This window comes from Hyaena hyaena, unplaced genomic scaffold (assembly GCF_003009895.1).
Source record: "Hyaena hyaena isolate Hyena2069 unplaced genomic scaffold, ASM300989v1 scaffold_90, whole genome shotgun sequence".
Lineage (NCBI taxonomy): Eukaryota > Metazoa > Chordata > Mammalia > Carnivora > Hyaenidae > Hyaena > Hyaena hyaena.
The window spans coordinates 1,551,086-1,577,331 of record NW_024080722.1 but is presented as its reverse complement, the minus strand read 5'-3'; the positions used below and the strand labels follow the sequence as shown (position 1 = coordinate 1,577,331).

Sequence of the window (26,246 nt, the reverse complement as noted above, 5' to 3'; positions counted from 1 at the left end):
TGTGGGTGTTTATCATTTGAGAGAGTTGTATTTTTTTATTCTATGTAAAAATTTATGTTAAGGTGATCTATGTAATACTGCATTCAGACAATCTTTCTAGAAGTAATTATGCAGAGGGGCGCCTGGGTGGCTTAGTCGGTTAAGCGTCCGACTTTCGCTTAGGTCATGATCTCGCGGTTCGTGGGTTCGAGCCCCGCGTCGGGCTCTGTGCTGACTGCCAGCTCAGAGCCTGGAGCCTATTTCAGAGTCTGTATCTCCCTCTCTCTCTGACCCTCCCCTGCTCATGCTGTCTCTCTCTCTCTCCTAGAAATAAAAATATTTAAAAAAAAAAGAAGAAGAAGAAAGAAATCAAGAACTTAAATAAGAGACTTACCAAATTCATGAACTGGAAGACAATATAATAAAGATGTCAATTCTCTCCAAACTGATCTATAGATTTAACACAATTCCAATCAAAATCCCCACAGGATTCCTTGTAGGCAGAAACGAGTTGATCATAAAATTTATATGGAACAGTAAAAGAGCTAGATGGGTGAACACAATTTTGAAAAAGAATCCAGCGAAATAGTCTATATAAATAGACCCATACAATTACAGCCAATTGGGTTTTTTTAAATATTTATTTTTGAGAGAGTGGGGGAGGGGCAGAGAAAGAGAGGGAGACAGCCTCTCAAGCAGGCTCCACACTGCTGGCACAGAGCCCGTATGCAGGGCTCGAACCCACGAACCGCGAGATCATGACCTGAGCCGAAATCAGGCGTCGGACTCTTACCCGGCTGAGCCACCCAGGTCCCCCCAGCTAATTAGTCTTTGACAAAGCTGCTGCTAACCTTGAAAATAAAACTGCCACTTATTCAGCAAAAGATGGGTTTATTCAGGAATAGCAGAGAACTGCGATCCCCGACCAGCAAGCTGCAGCAAAACCACAGGCAAACCCAGAGAATAAAGGCGACGAGCGCTGTGTTACAGAGCGGGGAGTGCGGGGGGGGCGCTATCAACTACAAGTCCACGAGCGTAAACTGGGAGCTGCAAGTCCAGCGGGTTCTCACTGGGTGAGTTATGGCAGCCTCGCCCGGCTGGGCTGCGGGGGCGGGATGGCGGTGTAAGAAACCTTCCTTCCTCCCGCGGGGATGGTAAAGTAGTACCTAAGCGCGAGGAGCCCTCTCCTCCCGCTGGGTGAGCCACCGACAAGTGACCGGGTTGAAAGCGCCCCCTGCTGGCCTCCAACTGCATTGTAAACGACGTTCTCCTTTTATTAGCTTTCACAGTACAAATACAATTCAATGGAGAAAGGACACTTTTTTCATTTTCAACAAATGGCACTGGAACAATTGGACATCTACCTACAAAATAATCAACCTCGACCCAATAATTAGACTTCTAGTTACAAAAAAAAAAAAATGAACCTCAACCTATCATACTTTAAACAGGAGTTAATTCAAATTAGATCACAGACCTAAAGGTAAAATACAAAATTATCTAACTTTTAGAAGAATAGATAGAGAGAAATCCTTGGGACCTAGTGCCAGACAGTTCTTACCTATAATCCCAAAGGCATGATCCATGTTAAGGAAAATTTTTAATAAATTGCACTTCAGCAGAATTTAAAACATTTGCTTTGAAAAACGGTGTTAAGAGAATGATTAGAAAAGCTACCTACTGGGAGAAAATATATGCAAATCACAAATCCAACATAGGAGCTGTATCCAGAATACATGAATAACTCCCAAAGTGTAACTGGAAGAAAACCACCCAATTAAACAAACAAGCAAAAGAATACGCCAAAGATTTTCAAAGGAACTTCACAGAAGACATACAGATGACAAATAATCACAAGAAAAGATTTACAACATCTTCAGCCATTAGGAAAATGGAAATTAAAGCTACAATGAGTTTTAGTACCAATTAGAATAGCTAAAAAAAATTTTTTTTAATTGAGAACACCAAATGCTTCTGAGGATGTGGAGCGAATGGAATCCTCATGCTCTGCTGATGGGAACACAAAATGCCACAGCCACTTTGCATAAGTTTGGCAGTTTCTTACACACACACACACAAACACTACGCTTCCCATGTGACTCAGCAATTCCCTTCCTAATCAAAACCTATGTTCACCCAAAAACCTGCACACAAGTGTTTACTACAGCTTTAATAATAACCACCAAAACCTGGAAAGAACCCAAATGTTCTTCAAAGGGTGAATAAATGAAATGTACATCCGTATGATGGGCTAATAATAACTATGATACACACAACAACATGAGTGAATTTCAAAAACCTTACGGTAAGGGAAAGAAATCAGCCTCAAAAGATTACATTACTGTATGATGCCATTTGTAAGACATCTGGAAAAAGCAAATTATAGGGACTAAGACCAGAGCATTAGTTGCCAGAGGCTTGGGATGAAGAAAGGGTTTGACCACAAAGAGACAACACGTGGGAACCTTTTGGCATTATGGAATGTTCTGTATTCTAATTGTGGTGATGGTTACATGAGCCTAGAACTGTATGTACACACATATGCCGAAAAAAAATCCATTTATATCTTGATTATGACAGGCTACAAGGCAGCACACATCCGTCAAAACTCATCCAACATGAAAAAACATGAATTTTTTTCATGTAACTTATATCTCAATAAAGTTGTTTTTAAAATTGCTAAAATGATGGGGCACCTGGGTAGTTCAGTAAGTTGAGCATCCAACTCTTTTTTTTTAAATGTTTTATTTATTTCTGAGAGAGAGAGAGCCAGAGCATGAGCAGGGGAGGGTCAGAGAGGAAGAGAGATACAGAATCTGAAGCAGGCTCCAGGTTCTGAGCTAGCTGTCAGCACAGAGTCCTATGTGGGGCTCAAACCCACGAACCGTGAGACCATGACCTGAACCAAAGTTGGACACTCAACCAACTGAGCCACCCAGGCGCCCCTACCATCCAATTCTTGACCTCTGTCAGGTCATGATCTCAGGGTGCCTGGGATCCAGCCTAGCGTCGGGCTCTGCATGACAGAGCAGAGCCTACTTGGGATTCTCTCTCTCTCTCTCTCTCTCTCTCTCTCCTCCCCTGTTCTCTCTCTCTCTTTCTCCCTTCCCCTGCTCTCTCTTTCTCTCTCTCAAAATAAACATTTTTTTTTTAAATAACTAAAATGAAACAGTAAAATAGTACTAATAGAGCACTACTGAATGATCATACATCCCCACTGGGTTTTTCTTTTTCAGAATTAAAAAAAATAATTGGTAAGAATATATAATACTTATTAACCAACATCTTTTTATAACTGGATAAAAGAAAATGATAAGCACACTCTACATCAAACTGTCCTTGGCCCTCTTGTTAACACTCAAGTTTTCAACTCTGGCTAACAAGGAACAGCACAAGAAACAATTGGTAAGTTCATTAAAGCCTCCCTTTAAATGGTTTAAGGAAACAGCACATAAAACATTCATTCAAACAAAAAGTCTACCCCACCAGATGCTTCCTATAAAGAGCAACCTTATTCTATTACTCAACTACCAATGAAATATTTATAGAGGTTGCTTAGAATACCCACATTGTACACACTGCTAAAATTCTCAGCAACACTTGAAAGAATATTTATCCTATTTACAGGCAAAGAAGTTTTTAAAAAATAAGAAAAAGCTAAATAAGCCTTCAGAAGGTTAATGCAAACAGCATACAGGCCCAGGTGAATAATAAGGCGGTACAGGCACATCTTTTCCACAAGGCCAGCCTAGTTCTCCGCTTAATACCGCCGTCCTCATACACTTTTCCAAGGCTACCCCCCTTGGGCTGGACTGGGGACCCTTCTAAATGTTTCCATATACCCTCTACCTTCTTTATGACAGCAATTATCACCCTGCATTATACCAGTTTGTAGCGTGTCTTCTCTAACCATGCCATCTCTAAGAGATCAGGAACCACACCTGGTGTCTTGTACGCTCTAGTCTGGATCATAAAGGAACAGCTGTTAAATACCCAATGGCTGCCCAGCTGGCTGGACACATTTAAGAATTTCTTGAAGGCAATGTGATGCAAAGAGAGCCCCACAGTCTTCAGATTCAGATCCGGTCCATTATCACTCCATTGTTTCTTGTCCATCACTTTTAGAATTAAACTCCCTGCCACGGGCACAGAGAGTTGTATGATCTGGTCCCCACCCTCCCCTCCAACCTCATCCCATTATCATCCTGTCACACAATGTTCCAGCCCCACCGGCCTCCTTTCTGGCCCTCAAATAAGCCAAGCGGCTGTCTGCCCACACAGCTTTTCCTGCAGCAGGGGTCCAGTGCCTCAGTCTCCTCCTTCCCATCTCAGCTCAAACGGCCCATCTGAGAGCCCCTTCCTGTCCCCAGTCTGCCCGATCTCTAGTGGCTGCCCCCAAGTCACTCCTGAAAACAGGCCTCTTCATTTTCTTACTAGAACTTTTCACAACCTGTACTCCTTTATTTAGACATTTATTATTTATTAACATGCCGATGGTATGAATATAATCCACATGAGGACAGGGATATTATCCATTCACTGTTGTTTCCCTTGAGGCTTGAGCACAGCGTCTGGAATGCAGTGGATGTTCGTTCAGTCCACGTCTGTTAGTGCATGTGCACAAGCGAATGAATGAACGCAATCCACACCACCTTACCAGCTATATGACCTTAGTCAAGTTCATCCTTCTGTGCGCCGAGATTCCTTTCTAGAGATTAAAGGAATACTGGGGCACCGGGGTGGCTCAGTCGGTTAGGCATCCGACTTTGGCTCAGGTCACGATCTCATGGTTCGTGAGCTCGAGCCCCACATCAGGCTCTGTCCTGACAGCTCAATGCCTGGAGCCTGCTTCAGATTCGGTGTCTCCCTCTCTCTCTGCCCCCTCCCCGCTCACGCTCCCATTGTCTCTCTCTCTCCCTCTCAAAAATAAATAAACGTAAAAAAAAAATTTAAAGGAATACCTATCTCAGAGACCTATTATAAGATTAAGAGAAATTGGCTAGAATGCTTGGTCCCGTGCCTAGCACAACACAAGAACGTAAAATATATTAATATTTTTCTCATTTGTACTTTCCCCTTTAAGAGAATCAAGTACGAGAAGGAAACAAACAAAAAAAACAACGAAAAAAACTTGAGCTGGAAAAAGTGAAAACAGCTTACCATACAGTAGGAATAACTACCCCCCGGATAAAACCCACCACACATGCCTTGGAAACTTCACGCTGACATGTAAGCTAACACGCGGGCTGTCCTTTGCCGCATCCCCACCCCCAGCCCCGGGGCTACTGCAGAACTGCAGTCATCTGGGATGGGAAACGCCCCAGCAGGATCATGGGGTGGCTCCTTCCGAGGCTGGGGAGAGGCCCCGGCTCAGCAGCAGCACAGATTGTGAAGAGCTGCTCTCACCCCGCCTGCCTCCCTCGGCCAAAGCCTTGCCTGGCCCAGAGCCCCACCAGGAAGGGAAGACAACAAAATCCAACAACATAAGAATCAGGGCAACTCGAACCAGGCCCTGCTGAAATCTCAGCAAGTCCCCTAACTCTGGATCGGTTTCAGCAACTTGCGAAAGCCTGTGTGCCCAAAGCGGAGGCTCACCCCAAGGCATCTCTGGACCCGAGGCAGCAAGGGCTAAGAGCAAGGGGGCCTTGGGGTCAACAGAAACACACTGAACTCCCAATGCCACCGCTTGCGAGCCATGTGACCTTGGAAAAATTATTTAACATCTCTGAGCCACTGTTGGCTCATCTATAAAATAAGGATAAAACTCAGTCACCTCCCAGGAGCGCTGTGGGAAACAGAGGACAGCCATTTCTCACTCAAACCCTCAAGACACAGATCTTTTGGGCCACTATTAATTTTTTTATGCTCTCTGAAAGTCCAAAAACTGTTAGACCAGTCGCCTAGACGTCATAAAAACCACCCCCTCATGACGCCCCAAGTTCATCTCTGGTCAACAACGCCGCACAGGACGTCATTCCACCAGCAACAGCTCGGCGAGGTGCATGAAACGAGGACACTCTGGAATCAACTGGCTTCTCATTCCAGTACTCTCCCTCGTGTCCTCAAATCATAAAACCGGTTACCAGGCTAACATCTGTTATTAACAAACAACGCTGCAGCAGTAACAGCGTTCAGGAACGGAGCCCCAGCAACACTTGGAATATAACTACATTATGAAACCAACTGCTTGTGTATTCCTCGCAGCCCAGCATGAGATCTTGCGGATTTTTCACGTTGCTGCAGAACTGCACGTAAGCATCAAGCAAACGACAGCGCTAGATTCCAGTGAGCTGAGGCACAGTCAGTGGTTTAGCCATTTCTTTGCTGTGCGTTTATGTCCCGTGGAAAGTAGACACGCTGCGTGTACCGTCAAAGCCTTCTTCTCGTTTCCCAACACACCAAGCTCACAGGCAAGGCATCTGATCTCTCCAACCTCAGCTGCCTCCTCTGTGAAGCACCTTCCTCGGGAACTTGTTGCAAGACAAGGAGTTAACAAACGGAAAATCTAATTCCCTTGCTCCCAATTTTTCCCCACTGTACACAACATGGCAACAAACAGCTTCATGCACACAGGGTTGTTTCCCTAGCACGAATTTCCCCCTAGAACACTAGGCTCAAGAGTAATACTATTTGTATGACGATAAAAATCTCTTTCCAAATGGCCTTCAAAAAGATTGTAAAAATTTACACTGCAGCCTGCCACCTGGCCAGGTTTTTGGAGGGCATGGTCAGGACGGGCAGAAGTATGAGAACACACCGCCTTCGATGGTAAGCAGGAGGCCAAGGAAGAACCATAAGCAGCGGTGGACCCCTGCGCTCAACACCGACCAGACGTTGCGGCGGCCTAAGCCAGACTTGAGTCCAAAGGCCCTGGGAGCTGGCAAGCCCCGTCCTGAACACAGCCAGCGCCCCAGAGAGTGGCTGCAATACGCACTCTGCCAGCTACAGACAGTCCCCACCCCTACCACGGCCCTGCATCCCACACGGCTCCCAGTCTCCTGCCTTGTTCTAAAAAAATTTTGTTTAATGTTTTATTTATTCCTGAGAGAGACAGAGAGAGAGAGAGAGAGAGAGAGAGAGAGAGAGAGACAGCGTGAGCACGGGAGGGTCAGAGAGAGAGGGAGACACAGAATCTGAAGCAGGCTCCAGGCTCTGAGCTCTCAGCACAGAGCCTGACGTGGGGCTCGAACCCATGAACTATGAGATCATGACCTGAGCTGAAGTCGGACACTTAATCGACTGAGCCACCCAGGCGCCCCGTCTCCTGCCTTGTTCTAAGGACACACCCCTGTTCTCCATTGCAGCCTTGGCCTGCCTGCATTACTGCTCGCTCTCCTGTAAGTCAGGCTGTGCGCGCCCCCACCCTGATTACAAGCTCTGTCCCCCGCCTTCACCCTCTGCCCCACTACACGGTCATGGCCACCTTCTGAACAGCAGCAGCCACCCTCACTTACTGAAGACCTGGTGCACCAGGTGCTGTCCTGGCCCTCGTGATTCAGTCCTTATCACAACTGTATGAGATAAAAATTATTTTCCCATTATACAGACAAGGTAACCAAAATTTACAGATTGAGTTTCTTCTACAAGCTCAGCTATTCACTTCCTCAACAAATATTTATCAAGTGCCCAGCATCCTGTTTGGTGCTGAGTACTAGGGATATAGAGTAAAGGAGACGCACGTTAAGCAAGTCCACAAATAAAATAGCTAAGTACAAACAGTCGTAAGATCCCTGGTGGAAAAGGCTGGTGCTGAGTGCCTGCTCTCAGATGGAATAAGGGGGGTCTCCAGCGAGCTGGGGAAGGAATTAGGGACAGCCTCTCTAACAAGGCCACATTTAAAGCTGAGACGCAAAGGTCAAAGGTCCCGCCATTCAGGGTGGGGGAGGGGGGAGGGATTCGAGGCAGGGGGAGGAGCACGGAGAAGGCCCTGTGGTTAGTGAGAGCGGGCAGTGTGCCCGGGGCACAGCTGAGGGAGAGCGGCAGTGCTGACCTCAGCAACACGGGAGCACCCCGCTCCGCAGGGCAGGGCCTCACGGACCACAGCAAGAAGTGAGGGGTTTCATTCCAAGCTCAAAGCAACAGCACAGACAGGTGGGGAGAAAGTGCATGTTGCTGGCGCCCAGGGAGCTGGCGTGACAAACAGTGTTCAGATGAGCGCGGACCCCGCAGCCTCCACGTGCCAGGCCCCCCGGGACCAGCTTCGCACACCGTCACGCAGAGAACCCCAGGGCCACTCTGACTCCAAGACGCCACTGGCCCCACTCTACAGATGAGCTTCTGGAAGCGACCTAACCAAGTCACAGGTCAGTTAGTGGCAGGGCCAGACCATCCTCAAGTCCGTGTCGTATGTGTACAGCAGCGTGCCTGCGAGGCTTCAGGGCAGCACACCGGGCAGGGGTGGAGGATGAGGGGGTCTCTTCTCCAGTAAGAAGCCAGTCACCACAGAGAGCCTGCAGAGCAAATCCGGAGGCGCACGCCTCCTGGCCGCAGCACACGAAACCCTACCCACCTGCCTCAGCCGAGACCCAGCAGGTTCGACACAAAGGGATGTGGGCCTGGGTGCAGAACGCCAGCACGCCGGGGCGGGCGGGTAGAGACCAGAGCGGCAGAATTTACTTTAAGGACACAATTGCATAACTACAAAATGCCACATGCACGAGGAGACTCATCAAAGCTTTGTGACAGTGAAAAATTCGAAATGACCTGGATGTCCCACACTGAGAGACAATGTAAGTTTTGGTTCAAGCCCTCCCTTTTAATACAAGTTGTTATAGCTACTAGTCATTAAATAATGCCACCCATGCCATGCTCTGTCCGGAAGGTCACAGAAAAAGACAGAATTAAACTCTTCTGTATACAGACAAAGATGGTTACCTGGACTGGATATATTGGTCCAGGTTCTGGGCCTCCTCCACTCACCCAAAAAATGTTGAGAGAGAGAGAGAAATTGATTGACTTTGTCTCCAGAACAGGTCACACTACACAGCACAGTCCTTCACAAAATGCTGCCTCTGCCAGGCTTCCTGGGGTCAGGGTCCGGAAGCCCCCACTACGCTGTCACCTAGAAAGGACCAGTAAGACAGGCGGACTTGCCAGCTCCTCCCCCTAAGGCCTGCCCCACAGGCGATTACCGCCTCAGCTGATGCGGGTATAGACAACGGATCAAGTGGCTTTCACACATAGGGGACAGCAGAGGACAGCATGAAAGACCGCCTGTGTGGAAGGCCTGGTTCCTGGCCTGTAAAAGTCGGAGCCCTCTCCGGGCCGCGGAGTGTCCGCATGTCAAAGGAAGGGACGGATGACCTCCCCCAGATCTGAGTCTCGGCCTCACTTCTCGACCTCTCCCGACCCCATCCCCGTAGCTCCAGCACCACCTCACGGAGCCGCCTTTCAGTGACAGCCTGTTGCCAGGCCTCCGGCCCAGGGGCCTTATGAGAGCACAACTCTGGTCTTTTCCCTCCCAGATGAGCATCCACCACGGGCCACCCCTCATCTTCAAGACAAAAGTCAACCGAAGCAGTGTAGCATACGAGACCCCGACCCCTGCCTTCTTCAGTGGCCTCACTTCCCTCAGGACCCCCTGACACAGCCTCCTTCCAGCCAAAGGGCGCTTACAATCCCCTAAACTCCTTGCGCCCAGCACACCTCTTGCTGTGCTTGCCCAGGTGAGTCCCTGTGCCTGGGATCCCAGTCCTCTCACCTTGGCTAATCCCTTCTTGTCTCCGATGACCTGGCTTGAGGAACACTTCCTCCGGGGAGGCTTCCCTGAATCCTCCAAGCCAGGTTCAGAGCCCTCCTCTGTGCCCCACAGCGCTCCGTACTTCCCTCTGTCGCTGCACTATTTTCCCATCCAACTCCCCAGCCAGCCCGGGAGTCTCATGACAGGGAAACCTACCTGGTCTTAATCTACTGCAGACTCCCGAGCCTCGGACCACAGCCTGGCCCAGAGCATCTATTTGAAAACACTGATCGATGAATGGATGAACTCTGAGCAAACCAGAGAAAAGCTGATGTCTTGCTACACCTTAGATAATAGACCCTGATATTTGGTTACCCAGCATCTGAGACTAGCATAAGAGGAATTATGAATTTCCCTGTAAATCAAAAGTATTCCAGCCCCTCCTTAATATGCATGCTGACTTTGAAATTAGCATTCGATGCCAAAAGCATTTCCTGTCAGCATCCCACAGAAAGTTCAGTCCACCTCTACACAGAGATCATGCACTCAGTAGCTCAAGCCAAATGAAACATTTCGGTGACTCATAAAGACTTGAAAGGGAGACACTGAGAACACTGTGGTCATTTCCATTTCAACAGCAGAATTTGCTCTTGAAAATGCTACAATAAAAAATATTAATGCCATAAAAACCTGACAGCAGCCGGAGTACCACAGTCATAAAGAAAAAACATAAATCCTGAAACATAACGGCACAGAAGACTCCCTCTCGCCTTCATGAACAACAGTGTTTAGGTCATCCAGAACCCATCTGGGGAAGGGAAGCTCGGATCACACGGCAGAGTGGAAAACTAATAATGAGTATAACAGCACTGAGGAGGAGAAAGCGCTGCGATGGGCCGAGAGGTGCCACACGCACATCCACTCACTTAACCCCCCCAGCAGCCAGCAGCCCGCAGCCCGAAGATGCAGAAAAACTGTCAACATGCCCCTTCTAAGCACAGAGTACAGAGAGAACAGCAGTGAACCCGCAGGCAGCCTGGGTCCAGAGGCCACGGTCTGCCGTGTCACATCCCTGCGCCTCAGTTTCTCCTACGGTTGGATTCAATTTGAAGATTCCTCCCGGTTCAAAAGGCAGACAGTAACATGTGAAAGGAAAATTCTAAGATTCTGTTAAGTTTTTCCATCTAGGAATAAAATTCAAAGCCGTGTCCTTCAAAAATTAAATAACTCTGTGTCTTGCGGATATACTTTCGTATTAAAGTAACGCATATGAAGAGCTGAGTCTTTAAAGTGCCCAACTCAGAGCGAGAGCTCAATAAACAGTGGATATTCTTACTCAGAGGATAAAACAGAAACAGCCATTTAATAGCAGAGCACGTTTTAATTATACACGATGTGGAATAATCAAATCTCATTTGATTGAGGCCCCAGACCCCACAGCATAGATCCAGTTGTACAGTTGAAATGAGAACAACTCAAAGCTCAGAAATTACTTGTTTCCATTAGAGATCTGACAAGTCATTTCTTCAATTGGTCACTGGTGGTTTGCAGATAACTATTAGCAGTAATGAGTATTCTAAATTAAATCCAGAGACAGTACCGCTCTGTTCTGTAAAGACAACCGGGGAGAGAGAGACGTAATTGTGGAACGTCCTTCTCTCTGTCCTCCATCTTCCCCCTGATAAATATCCCCTGTGTCTTGCATAGTATGGATTTCATTTGGCTGCAAATGAAGAAGGGTCTAATTCTTCCCATGATAAATGAGAGCACTGAACAGGTAACTTGTTAAGGAGAATTGGAATTGGGAAAATAACCTTATTTTCCTGTTCCTTGACAACAAGCCCCCTCTGCTAACAAATGGAAGACACGATGCGGGAAGACGCTACGCACGGAAGCCAGATCCATCACCACGTAAGCCGTCCTCAGACACCCCGCACACAGCCCGGGGCGCAGGCTGCTCGCGCTCCGCTCAACGGCAACAAAGACGAAGCCTACGAGACGCAAGGAGGCGGCACAAAGCGGCGGCAAGAATAATGGTTTTGGAATCCTTAAAAACCTGGATTCAAATCCCAGCTCCGTGACTGTAAACAAGTCTCTCCTAGGCTTACGATTTATCTATAAAATGGGAACAATACAAAATGCCTCAAAGAGTTATGGCAGAGATTAAGTGGGGAACATCAGCAACACGCCTTACGTTACGGAGTGGCCGGTGGCAGAGATTAGCTCCTCTCTGCTGGGTAGTATGGGAATATCCCGACGTGCAAGACACCGGAAAGACATCGAACCCCCCAAAGCTGGAAACTGCTGATCCTGTCAGAACCTACATCTGGCCCGGGGACAAGAAGGCCGGCTGCCTAGGGACAGCCGCACAGAGATGCCCCCGAGATGCCACATTGCCCGTAACTCTGGCATGATCCAGCCTCGACGCCTCGCAAGAAACACAGCTCCCGCCCGGGCCTGCCTGGACAGCTGCAGCAGGCGTGATTTGTTAGGGATGACGATCTGGTATCTCCACTTACATTTTCAAAGTCCTTCATGTTCCGCGCTCTGGTGGGAGACACTGTTTCTTCGGACGCACTTGGGAGCACTATAAAAAGGTAAAACAGACACAGGAAAACGGCATGGTATGCAAATTGCCCAGCATCCCTATTAGGGAATAGAGCCCAGAAAAGAAGAAACAAAAACACGAAAAGTTTCCCCAGTACATTCTGCTGGCACTTTCTGTCTGATTTACTGACTTGAATCCAGGGAAAGCTCTAAGCCATTGTATTTCAAATATTTACAAATTACTTCAACGAGCCCCAGTGTAGCCCCAGTGTAGACGAACCCACAAAATGCACTGGGCATGTCGCCAATGCAAACTGCCCGTTAGGTGCTTCCTTAGTCATCGTCATGGAGTTGTTTCACTGAATGGGAGTCCACGTTCCCATGTCAGCAATTAGAGCGTGTCTAACTGCCCAGGGCTGGCAATTTTTTTCTTCAAATGCCAGACAATAAATATTTTAGGCTCTGTAGGCCATAAACAAAGTCTAAAACCCATCATAACTAGTCAGCTCTGCTGTGGACCACAACCACGACCACAGACAGCCCATGAGTAAGGAAGCTGTGCTCCAATAAAAGTTTATTTTCAAAAGTAGGCAACAGGCTGAAAACTGCCCATCCTTGCTTCGGAGTGATTACAGACCTGGCCACTGCCCAGAGCTTTTCACAGCTCCTCTATTCCAACAGACCTCCACCGCACACCTATTCCGCGCCATCGCCATGCTAGTGCCAGGGAAACTGGTGAGAGAGACACCGCTCCTGTGCCTAACGGCCCTCGATCTAGTGGGCAAGACAGAGATGTAGACAAACTGGTCCCATGCTGCAGAAAGTGCCTGGTGCTTTTAAGGTGTCGGGTGAAATGTGCACTGAGTAAATGAATGAAATCATTCTTCCAACAAATAACGCCTTAAGAGCCTCCTCTCTGCTAGGCACCACTCTAGATGTGGCTACATCAGGAAGCAAAACAAACGGAGCTGACAGTCTCGAGAGAGAAGACAGACAATGAACAAAATAACAGGCCAATTACATAGTACGTTAAAAGGGATAAATGCTACGGAGAAAAAATCAGTGGCAAAGGACTGGAAATATCCAGGGTGGGTCAGGACTGCAATTTTAAGTAAGGTGGCTAGGTCAGGAAGGTCCCGCGGAGAAGGTGCCCTCCGGGCAGACCTCAAGAGAGGGCAAAGGGAGAGGCCTGAGGTGGGAGGGTGCCCGGCGGATGTGAGAACAGTCGCAGGGACAGGAAGACACTAAACAAAGGGACTGCAGAAGAGGAGGTAAGCGAGGCGCTGGGGGGCAGGCTGTGGCTGGCCTTGCAGGTGACTGGGAGCCACCAGAGGGCTCCAGGCTGTGTCTGGCTGGACTGGGGTTTCAGCAGGTTCCCTCTGGCCACCTCGCTGAGACCAGACTGAAAGGCGCTTAGAGGGAGACAAGTGGAAGCACCAGCCCAGGCCTGAGATCACGGTGGCTCAGCACAGGACGCTAGGCGGGGGAGACAAGGTCTGATTCTGGAGGGTTTTAAAGTCACCAACCAACAGGAATGAATGCAGTAAGTGAAACATGGAAGTTCCAGAGGGGGAAGAACACCAAAGTGAACCTGGGGGGAGCCAAAGCCGGTGGCGAGCTTCGAGCTGAGTCTTAAAGAGGCAGCAGGCAGATGAGGGCAAAAGGAAGAAGACACTTCACAGGCAAAGGCCCAGGGGCAGGCATGGCGTTCTGAAACCAACGAGCACAAAGGAGGCTCAGAGGTGGGCAGGGGCGCACCATAAAGAACCCTGGGTACGAGACAAGGGCACACAGCTCTGTATCCCTGGCTCTCAGACACGCCATCCTCTGCCACCTAGGCCTGCGTCCCTGTCTAGGTCCTGCTCATCCGTCAAGTCTCAGCTCCAATGTCAATGTCTTAACAAACTCTTGCCTGACCACCTCCTCCTCACCAGGGCACCTCTCCCCCTCCCCCCCTCCCCCACCTCCTCCTCACCAGGGCACCTCTCCCCTTCACCCCCTCACCCCTTCACCCTCTCCTCCTCACCAGGGCACATCTCCCCCTCACCACCTCACCACCTCCTCCTCACCAGGGCACCTGTCCCCCTTACCCCCTCACCACCTCCTCCTCACCAGGGCACCTCTCCCCTTCCTCCTCCCTCACAGCACCTTTTTTTTTTATCATATGATTTATCATGACACTTCTTTGTTGAATTGTCTCTCCTAGGCTTGACTGTACCCACATTCAAGGGTGGATCCCGGTGCTCAGCCCAGGGCTTGGCACAAAGCAATGTATACACACTATGGACCGAAGTAAGGAGCAGGCCTAGCAATTTTCCACTTCTGCCTCCCTGTACTCAGGAAGAATAGAAGTTACTGGATTTTGTGTTTAAGCTAGAAGTTAGCAGCTTCTGAAGGAAAACCTGAGCATGGCCTGTAAGTATTCTCCAGAAATAAACCTCATGACACGGATACTGTCTGTTCTAAAAACTTCTCCCTTCTGCACGTCTCATCACTTTGGAAAAGAGAAGAAAAGAAAAACACACAGAAGTCAAAATATCTCTTAAGATATTTTAAAAAGGCAACTTATTCACACTTCCCAAAGATACTTATCATAGCATTCGCTTCCTTCAGAAACAAAAATTACAAAGAATGCTTAGCAAAGGCCGAGCTGCCCAGCAGAACGGCTCCTGCCAGCCTGGCAGGCACACGATAGACTGCTTAGCTCCTCTGCACCGTCTCCTGTGGTCTAACCAACTATTTGTCTCCAAAGGGCAGGCTGCCGAAGGAATGTGGGGCCTTGACCAGCAGCGGCACCCAGCAGCCTGCCGGGGAGGTCCGGGCACGTGGAAGCTCCAACGAGAGTGCTCAGGGCCTGCGGCCACTCGGCGGCAGAGAGCGGCCACCCCTGCGCGCCTGGCCAGGTCACCACTTCCACAGCTGGCCTCCGTGCCGGCGCTTAGTTCGGCAAATACTGGCCAAATCTCTACAAGTCTGGTGGCAAGAAATAAAACTCCTGAAATATGGCCTAAAGGTCATCAATTCCTCCAGGCCAGTGTTTAAGAGAGGAGGTGAGCAGCAACTCAGTGTGTATACAAAATACAGAGCACATACGGGGAGCACCTCGCCATGCCGGGGGAGGCCCTGGGCCCCAGAGACAACAAAGCCTGGTCCCAGGCTCAAGGCCACAAGGCCCTCACAGTCTAGTGTCTACTTCCCTTGTTCCTACTCAAGAGAATGCCCGGCTTTGTATACTCACCACCATTTTCCAAACCAGCAATGGGGTTGATGCCATCCACGTCATCTGGTAAATTGGGAACAAGGCCACTAGGAGAGAGCATGTGCAGGAAGAGACGAGTTAGTGTCTAAACAGACTGGCAGGGCTGCCTGCACTGCACGTGACACTCATCAGGCCACAGCCAAGGGGACACTCAGCTGAGTGACCTGGGAGCCATGAAATGCAGAGGTTAAGAACTCAGGCTTTGGGGCTCTACCACTTAACAGCTGAGTGACCTTCAGTAAGGGCGGTCATTCATTCATTTATTCATTCATTCATTCGTATATCAAGTGTTGTGTGTACCATTTATGTGCTCGGGGCAGAGGCACTTTGCCAACCATAAACTGATGTTTCTGAGTCTCACTGCGTATGTTATACGGGGACACCACTTTCCACCTGTAAACGTTAAATGAGTTAGTCTTTATAACACTCAGCCCATAGCACTCGATAAGCGGTTACCTACTGGTTTTGTCATTACTATTATCATCATTGTTAATATGCTTTTCACAACCAAAAATAAGCTTCCAAGACGTAGGCACCGATCCAGTTGCTTTAAGAATGTCACTGATCCAAGAAATGCAAAATTCACTGATCCAAGAAATTTTACTGGTTGAATTACAAATATAGGTTAAGTGAGGATCTGAAGATACGGACAGAAGACTAAACCATAATAGGAGGTGTGGACGGACACAAAAGACACTACCGTGGATTCTATCTGAAGCTGTCATACACCTCTCCAAGCCTCACTTCCGTCCGCCCTAAAAGGAGAACAGCAGCTACGTTGTAAGTAATCAGCAATCAAACAAGACACAAAGTGCTCAGCAAGGTACCTGGCATATTGTGGGCACTCATTAAACGGGAGCAAAATACTTCTGTCACCATGAAACAGACAGTGCTTTGTAACTTACAAAAGATTTACCATCTGAGAGTGGCCCACGTCCTGAGAGCCCATGCATTTTCAGAGGGCGGGCACTATGGCATAGATCATTTCAGCGGCCTGGCCATAGTCACACACCTACCGAGTCGAGAACCGAGGCCTTTTCTGTCTCACCCCCAATAATGCCTCCCTGTCCCAAGCTATCAACTAGGAGCTGATGGACACAGCTTGCCTTCCAGCAGTCTGTTCTCTCAGTGTTTCTAAATCCAAATCCATTCTGTTCCCCAGACAATTCTGCCTGATCACCAAATTCTGGAGTCGGGAACAGATCTTTGTGGTCAGAACCAAGAAAAAAACTGGAGATCACAAAATTCCAACTGCACAAGAATGATTACATAGTATGCGTCTGCTGTAAAGATAACTGAAAAAAATTTCAGTGGAATATGCCTTCAACTATGAAAAATTAAACACTAGAGTCACCTCAAATCCTTCCTGGAAATTACATGGCCTATACATTCACAAAAAGACAAAGGAAAATGTTAAAAATCCTCATATGTAGGAAAATGGGAGATACGTTCCTCCTTTTTAATTTTCTGTAATTCTCCATTTCCTCTAATAAGCATCAGTAGAAGGACACACTCCATTCTCTAAATTGAATATCAAAAGTTAAAATCAAGTTCAACCACCACCTCTTTTGCAGATGGGGGCCCAGAGGCCCTAACTCATATACCAGCTTACTGCTCAAGTTTAGCCTACGTCTGGTCTCTACATTCTAATCTGGGACTCTCTCCACCACAGCCACTAGCTTACTACCATTGGCTGAAAAGGTCCATCAATTACTCAAGCCAAGATCAACCACAGTTGAAAACTACATGGAAGGCAAAACCAAAGAATTTGGTCTCAGACATGTTTCCAAGAGGCAAACAATGAAGTCTGAAAAATGACATTTGACACCCCAATTATTAAAAGAAACTGCTATTTAATGCAGAAGTTCCTGCCAACTGGTTCCTGCCAACTTTCCACTTGGGTTTTACCTACCCATTTCCAAAACGCTCTGAATCTCTGTCATCTGCAATCTCCCATCGGTTCCAGCCACCCTCCAGCTTTAAGTAGCCCCCTCTCCCCCCTCGGACCGTTCATGCTTAGCCTTAGGCTGAAGGTTGAAACCAAAACTATGCAAGCGAAAGCAGAGGGCTTAGGTACAATCTTATCATGGTATGGATGGCGGAGACTAAGGCGCAGAACGGGGAAGGAACCTCTTTGCTCAAAATCACAAGTAAAGCAGAGACCAAAATCCAGAATTCTTAGTGTTCGTGTCACCGCTAACCTGTGCCCGGGCCGCCCAAGGCTCCCACATGAACATGGCACCCAGTCAGTGCCGGCCTCCTCACGTGCCAGGTAACCCACTTGCAGGGGTACCCACAGCAAACGAGCACCCCCTTGGGACAGGCAGCCTCCTGCTGAAGCCTCACATGGCCCTTCTACAGCAAGTAGCAGTTTTTTTTTTTTAATGTTTTATTTTATTTTTAGGAGAGAGAGAGAGAGAGAGACGGCGTGAGCAGGGGAGGGTCAGAGAGAGGGAGTCACAGACTGAAAGAGGCTCCAGGCTCTGAGCTGGCAGTCAGCACAGAGCCCGACGCGGGGCTCGAACCCACAAACCGTGAGATCATGACCCAAGCGAAAGTTGGACGCTTAACCGACTAAGCCACCCAGGCGCCCCAGCAAGTAGCAGTTTTAAGTGCTGCCACTTTTTCAAATGAGGAAAACAGAAACTCAGAAAAGTCAGTCAGCTGAGAGACCCAAGCTGGCCTGATTTCAAAGCCCGTGCTCTTAACCCCGACACCGCCCTGGCGCCCCTTACGCCTTCCTCAAGGGGGACATGGCGCGTTCCAAATGAACGCAGGCAGAGGATTTCCGGTGATGGGCACAGGGCACGGTCACCAGGGCTGCTTTTCATGGGCTCTCCGTTGCAAATGAAGAGACGCTCTCCCCTGCTTCAGCACCTCACCCTCCCATCCGGCTCCACCACCACCCAAGAGGCACAGTCAGTCCCTTTCTGTGCCGTGAGCGGCAGCGGCCACCATCCATTCACACCGCAAGACCCAACGAGGCCTAGAGGGCTAAGCGTCTCATGGATAAAGTGCTGGGAGAGCTGAGAATAGAACCGGGCATGACATTCAGAAAATAATTACACCAGGTGCACCTCTGTCTGTCTCTTAACAACTCACTTCTCCCTGTTCTATGTATCCTTAATTAGAGAAGAAATATATAATTACAGAAAATACAGACAAAAGAAGACACCCAGATGGCCAACAGGCCCACAAAAAGATGCTCCTCGTCACTCACCGTGGGGGGAGGTGCAAATCAAAACCGCAGTGTGGTATCACCTCCCACCCGTCAGAATGGCTACAATCAAAGAGAAAAGCAGTAAGAGTTGGCGAGGATGTGGAGGAATAGGAACCCTCATGCACCGCTGGTGGGAACGCAAACTGGTACGGACACCGTGAAAAGCAGTATGGAGGCTCCTCAAACAATTAAAACTAGAGGGGGCGCCTGGGTGGCTCAGTCGGTTAAGTGTCAGGCTTCAGCTCAGGTCATGATCTCACGGTTGGTGAGTTTGAGCCCTGAGTTGGGCGTGGTGCTGGCAGCTCAGAACCTGGCGCCTGCTTGGGATTCTGTGTCTCCCTTGCTCTCTGCCCCTCCCCCACTCAGGCTCTGTCTCCTCTCTCTCTCTCAAAAATAAACATTAAAAAAAAAATTTAAATTAAAGCTAGAATTGCTATATGATCCAGTAATTCCATTACTGGGCATGTACCCAAAGAAAATGGAAACACTAATTTGAAAAGATGCACCCCGTGTTTACTGCAGAATTGTTTACAATAGCCAAGATACGGCAGCAGCCCAAGTGCCCATCAAAAGATGGATAAAGAAGATAAGGTCTATAAATACAATGGAAAATTACTCCGCCGTATAAAAGGATGAGATCTTGGCACTGTAAGGTATTAAGAACAAATAATACCTAGAGGGTATTATGCTAGGTGAAGTAAGGCAAAGAAAGACAGACACCATACCATTTCACTTATATGTAGACTCTAAAAAACAAAACAAACAAAAAAGTAGAAACAGATTCATAAACACAGAGAACAATCTGGTGGTTGCCAGAGAAAGGGTAGGAGGAAGGGGCATATGGGTGAAGGGAGTGGAAGGAAAAAAAAAATACAGACAAGGCTAAAGTTCTGGACTAGTCCTCTAAGCAGCCCCCTCCTAAGAGGTCACCACCCCCCATCTTAGCCCCGTCCCCCCCGAGAGGTAACTACTGTTGCCAGCAAGACCCGTTTCCTTCCAGGCCTTTTTCTATGTATTTGCAAACATAAGGACATAGTTTTATTTTGTGGCTTAAAAACAAAACAAATGCACTCAAGCTGTATATCTTACTCTGCACCATCTTTTCTTTCCTTAATGTGTCCTGAAGATGTTCTCCTGACTGTAAAGATAGATCTACCTTCATGCTTTTAACTCCCACAAAGCATTGCACAGCCGTGTTTTTCAAACTTCACTGACCATGACCCATGGACGGAAGTATTATTACCCTTAATTCTTGAAGTGCTTTCCATTCTGTACTGTTCTGTTCTGGGTTTTTTTGGGGTTTTTTTTGTTTTTGTTTTTTTAATTCTGGTTACAACCTACTAAATTGAATTTCATGAGCTGCCAATGGGTCACACTTTGATATACACTTTGGAAAGGATGTGTATTTACCGGATCCCCTGATGGTAATTCAATTTATTTCCAACTTGTTTCTTTTACAAACAATGCTTTATGAATATCCTCGTACAGGTCTCCCTGTGCACATGCATGAGAATTTCTCTAAGGTAAAAAGGAGTGGAAATTCTGGGTCAAAATATATTCACATATTTTGAATGGCCAAAGGATTTGAAGACACAGTGGACCCTTGAACAACATGAGAGGCACTGCACAGGTCCCCCTAAACGTGGATTTTTTTCAATAAATACGGAATAAGTATCATAAGTGTATTTTCTCCTCATCGTGGTTTTAATAACATTTTCTTTTCTTTAACTTACTTTACTGTAACAATACAGTATATAATACATATAATACACAAAATGCGTGTCAATCGGCTGTATATGTTATGACTAAGACTTCCAGTTAACAATAGGCCATTAGTAGTTAATTTTGGGGAGGAATCAAAAGTTACAAGTGTGTTATCCACTGCGTGGGACATTGTACCCCTAACCCCCGTGTTGTTCAAGGGTGAACTGTATACAAGGGGCTAAAGAACACGTAAGAAAAGATGTCCAGCATCATTAGTCATTAGGGAAATGCAAACGAATACCACAATGAGATACCGTGTCACGCCCCCAAGGATGGCCACCATCAAATCAGACAATGACACATGTTGACAAGGTTGTGAAGACAGATGAACCGTCATACACTGCCAGTGGGAGTATTAAAAGGGACAGCCACTTTGGAATAGTGTTGGGCAGTCCCTCAAAATGTCAAACATACACAGAGTTAACATATGACCCAAAAATTCTACCTCCAGATATATACCCAAGAGAAATGACAACACAGGCTCACATAAAATCTTGCACACAAATGTTAATAGCAACAGTATTCATAATAGCCAAAAAAGCAGAAACCACCAACAACCAATGAATGAATGAGCAAAACGTGGTCCGTGCATACAATGGAGTATGGCTCGGCCATAAAAAGGAACACGGTCCTAGTGCACGCGACAACATGGGTGAACCCCGCAAATGACCACATATTGTAAGATTCCATTTATATGAAACGTGCAGAATAGGCAAATCGATGGACAAAAAGTAGACTGTGGTTGCCTGGGGCTAAGAGGAGTATTAGCTAGTGTTATGAGTTAAATGTTTGTGTCCCTCCCCAAATTGAAACCCTACCCCCACCCCAAATGATGGTATGAGGAGGGGGGGTCTTTGGGAGGTATAATTAAGACTAGATGAGGGCAGGGGCGCCTGGGTGGCTTAGTCGTTTAAGCGTCCGACTTTCGCTTAGGTCATGATCTCGAGGTTCGTGGGTTCGAGCCCCGCGTCGGGCTCTGTGCTGACTGCCAGCTCAGAGCCTGGAGCCTGTTTCAGAGTCTGTCACTCCCTCTTTCTCTGACCCTCCCCTGCTCACGCTGTCTCTCTCTCTCTCCTAGAAATAAATTTAAAAAAGAATTTAAAAAAAAGACTAGATGAGGGCAGGAGTGGGGGCGACCCCATGAATGGGATCCGTGCCCTCACAAGGGTTCCAGAAGATCCTCTTCCTCTCTCTGCTCTCCACCACGTGAGGAGACAGAGAGAAGCCAGCGGTCTGGAACCAGCAACCCAACCATGCTGGCGCTTGGACCCTGGGACTTTCCAGTCTCAGAAACTGGAGGAATAAATTCTGTTGTCCATACATCAGCCAGTCTATGGCATTACTGTTACAGCCCAAGATAAGATCGGGAGTGACTGCTAACGGACACAGGGTTTCTTTTTCAGATGATGAAAGTATTCTGTCTGAAATGAGATTATGGAGATGACTGCACAACTCTGTAAATATACTAAAAATCACTGAACGGAGTATTTTAAATGGCTGAACTTTACAGCATACAAACTATATTTCAATACAGTGGTTTTTAAAAAAACACACACGGGCACATTTTTGACACCAAACTGTTCCAGAAAGACCGTACGAGCGGACACACCGTGTGTGCGCTTTTTCACAGCTACTACAAAGGAGCGTTTCACTACTAAATATGGAGCCTGGGTTCACGTGGTATTTGTCTTTTTAGAGACTGAACAAAACTGACTCATTCAACAGATCTCCTATGCGTCACACATGGTTCTGGGTCTGAAGACACACGCTCCCTGCCCCGACCAACCTTCTACCGGTGACTGGGAACATGTTCCTCAAACTGGGGACACGAGCCAAGGCCAGACTTGGATCAAGCCTTCCAACCTTCACCAGAAGTTCATGCCACCCTCTTCCTTCTCAACCTCTTTCTGCAAAAGTCCATGAAGACATTCTTTGCCTGACGAAGTGCAACTGTGCACAGACTTACAGGAAAGCGTTTCCTCTCGGTCGGCCCCTAACCAGACAGCACGCGCTTAATGGCCATGCACTGACGGAGCCCACAGTTGAACCAGCCTGGGCCCAGGCCTCAGGAAGCTCACCGTTAGAGAGAGGAAGAACCCTTGGCATAATAACAAAGGGACAAATCCAGGGTGATGGGCACTGAGGATTCTTGTCCAGGAAACAGTGCGATGCCGTACCAGTCAAACAAAAACAGTTAACATTTACTGCACTTCCGGTGGGTCTGACACATAACGCACACAATCTAGCTTCATCCACATGGTCACCCAAAAAACAGATATTACCACTGAAGGGAAACTGAGGCTCAGAAGGGTTACGTGAACTGCGAAAGCTACTCCGCTAGTAACTTGGGGAAGCAGGATTCAAAACTAGTCATCCCAGGCACAAAGCCCAGTTTCCTTCGACCTGGGCAGGACTTCATAAAGGGCCGTAGCTTGGGCGGGGTGCCCGGGCCCGGGATCGGAGCCTGCCTCCCACGGGGCTGGAGGGCTCTGGGGCACCCACAGGTGATCAGGTTTGGAGAGAATGACACACCCTGACCTGATTCGACAGAAGTCTGAGCACAAACTGGACTTCGGTTTTGTCTCTAAAACTGGGGCTTGGAAATTACCAAGCGGAAGGGTACTCAGATTAGAATAAAAAGAGAGGATTCTATTCCAGGGATTTTTCTCTTGCACCATGACTGTCTAAGGGAGACCCTCTCTCTCTCTCAGGACACTTCTGCCACTCAGGGCCAGTTCAAGTGCCAGCAGCTCCCTAAAGTCCTCCCAGAGTACCCTCAGAACTGGTTCAGAGAACTAACCAGAAGGCAGGACAGACACTGAGAGCCAGGCTCTGGAGTCAGTAAGCCTGGATTTAAATGGTCTCGATCATGTACTTTTTTTGTGGGACCCCAGACCACCCACGTCACCTCTCTGAGCCTCAGTGTGCCCACCGTGAAAAGAGGATAAAACTTCCACCTCCCACTTGCGCGCCTGACACCAGGTGAGGAAGTGGAGTCACAGAGATGAACAAAACCCAGCCCCGGCTCTCAGACAGGCCAGAGTCTAGTCAGCGGGACAGACAAGCCACAGTCGCCATCCAGCGCGGCCACCAGCCACAGGGACCTGCTGCACAACTTGAAATGCGGTTAATCCAAACCAAGAAGTGCTCTAAGTGTAACCTGCATGCCGGATTTCAAAGACTTTGTAAAATAAAAAAAGAATGTAAAATATCCCATTAGTAATTTTTTATTGTTTGCGAGTTAGAATAGTAATACATGGACATATTGGGTTAAATAAAATCTAGTGTCAAAATTAATTTCACTTGTTCCTCTTTTACTTTTTCATTGCGGCTGCTGGTAAAGTTTAAGTTATATACGTGACTCACGATATGTTTCTACGGAGCAGGGTCAGTCAATAAAACTCAGTGAGGCCAATGAGGGCTGGGATGCTGTCAGCGATGGGGGGGGTGCAGGTGGGGGTGGGGGCGTGGCACTGAAATCTCACTGTAAAATAAGAGGCATTGCTAAGGCAAAGGGGAGCAGGAAAGGCACCCCTGGCGGCAGGAAGAGTGAGTTCACGGGCCCAACAGTAAGAAAGAACAAGTCCAGAGTTGGCAGCCAAGTGTTTGGGGAGGAGACAGGGAGGGACAGAAAGGACAAAGGAGGTAGTGAGGTAAATGGGGCCAGGCTTACGGGGAGATGATTTGTTCCTTGCTGAGTTACTACTCTGTGTCAGACACTGGCCCAAACCCTTTCAGGGTCACCCATTTCACAGATGATGAAAACGGAGGCTCACCAAGGGTGAGTGACTTGCCCAAGATCACAGCGCTGTTGTTAAACACAGAATTGGGACTGAAACCCACCAAGGTCTGGGTGAACTCACGCTGAGATAAGAAGAGCTGAGAAAAGTAATGGACTTTCAGTGGCGAAGAGAAGCAGTAAACATACAAAGCAGCAGACTGACCATCAGATTCACGTTTTTAAAAGGCTCTCAAACCGTAGTGGCAAGGACAATCCAGGTGAGAGGTCTTCCCCAAGTCAGACTGGGACAGTGGTCATAAGATGAAGAGAGAGAGACTTGATGAACTAGCACAGGATCCAATCAGGCAGAAGCTGCCAAGGCCTCGCTCTGCGCCTGATACATTGCAGGTTCTCACACGGAGCAACCGTCCGTCCAGGCTGACCCAAGACAGGCCCGGTTTATGGCTGCTGTCTAGGCACAAATCCTAATTGTGCCCTTTTCACTCTTAAAACTGTCCCGGGTTGCACACTCAGTAACAAGGGCACCCTTTCAGTGAGGGTCTGTTGACTAAAACCAGCAGCCCATCCCTAGCAGGGCTGGATGAACACTGCAGATTCTGAGTCGGGGCTCCCCTCCACATCCTTCCCCCACGCTCCACCAGGCGACACAGAAAACCAAACAGCCCCAGCCCTGGAACAGTCTCAGGCTCTGTCAGGCCTTCCTACCAAAAGGAAAGCCACCAGGCCCCACCAGCAATGTGGGCTCCAACAGCCTCTCGGGACAGGTCCATTGGGAGGCCACCCTCAGCCATTATTCCTCAATCTGTAGTGATGATGATGATGATGATGGCGTAAGGATAACACAGGATCATTTTTTTAAGCACTGATTATGTGCCAAGCCCTGGGAAGGCATCTTCCCTTCTAATCCTCCTCCCATCTCTGTTGGGTAGGTATTACTACTAGTCCCATTTTACAGACGGGAAAACAGGTTAAATCATTTTACTAAAGCCACACAACTAGTTAGTTTCAAGGGTCGGATCGAAATCCAATTCTGTCCAACTCCAGCCAACGTTCTTAACCACTGCGCTTCACTGCCTCGGTCGTGGAGGCCGCTGTGTGATCCGGTGAGCAAAGTCTGGACAAACCAACTACCTCCCCATAATGCAAGCAAACCCCCAAATCAGAATGAACCCCAAGTGCGCCCAAGGTCGCTGTCCCTCAACCTGCCCCTACTGAAGGTACACTCCAACAGGTCCCCCTCGTCCCCCTCTTTCAGAAAACCCCTCACCTGACCCTCACACCCGCTTCAAAGTCTGTCTCGAAATACCTGAGGCAGGTGTGATGCGGGTCAGGACCCCTGCCCCCCACGCCCGACCCCACACTCAGAATCAGCTGCTCCGTGCTCGAGACACCTCCCTCAGGACCCCACCCCACACACCGCCCCTGTCCCGAAGCCCTCAAACATCCTCAAGGGCAAACCCCGAGTCCCCATCAGGGTGCACCCCCATCAGCGGGAACCCCGGCCGCGTCACGGCGCCCCTGCAAAGCCCGGGCCGCACCTGCAGCCGCTGAGCGTCCCGGGGAGGGTGACGTCTTCTTCCAACACCGAGTCCATCATGGACACAGAGGAGGTGGTGGCGTCGGTGTCCGGAGCGGCTGCGCCAACTGGTTTCCCCCGCTACAGCGACCCGCAGGCTCCCCGGGTCCCCGCCCCCTCCACTCCGGCTCTCGTTGGGACTCTGGCGGCGCCGCTGGAATTCAAACCGCAGCCGCCGCCATCTTTCCCGGCGCTTCTTCCTACGGAAACGAGGCGGGGTCATCGAGGCGCGCGCGGTGAAGCCGAACAGCAGGGCCCGGAGGCAGGGCAGGGAAGCGCCGGCGGGCGCCATCTTGGCTAAGGGCAAGAGCTTGCGCGCGTGTCCAGCCAGACTAAGGAAAGAAAGGCAGGCCGCCATTTTTTGTGAGGGCACTCAGGCCGAGGCCGGGGCATGCGCCATGTTTATTGAGGGCGAAGCCGGGCCTTGGTACGTTAATTTAAGCGGGAGATGGGAACCCAACCCGTCACCGACCCTCAGAG

The 26,246-nt window shown here is 48.6% G+C and overlaps 1 protein-coding gene across 9 annotated transcripts in view; it reads right to left on the bottom strand.

Moving 5' to 3' along the window:
- The window catches only part of CDK5RAP2 (CDK5 regulatory subunit associated protein 2), a 168,210-nt gene extending 142,300 nt beyond the window's left edge, over positions 1-25,910 (bottom strand). For 3 of the 9 annotated variants that reach the window (XM_039234620.1, XM_039234621.1, XM_039234622.1), the window contains exons 1-3: positions 25,729-25,907; positions 15,444-15,511; positions 12,178-12,245 (exon numbers count right to left, since the gene is read on the bottom strand). In XM_039234620.1, the coding sequence (XP_039090551.1) occupies positions 12,178-12,245; positions 15,444-15,511; positions 25,729-25,787 (195 nt within the window). In that variant the 5' untranslated portion in view covers positions 25,788-25,907. Of the gene's footprint in view, positions 1-12,177; positions 12,246-15,443; positions 15,512-25,728 lie in introns of all 9 variants that reach the window. The other 6 variants (XM_039234625.1, XM_039234626.1, XM_039234627.1 and 3 more) reach the window with 4 other exon arrangements.
- Positions 25,911-26,246: the final 336 nt, after the last annotated feature.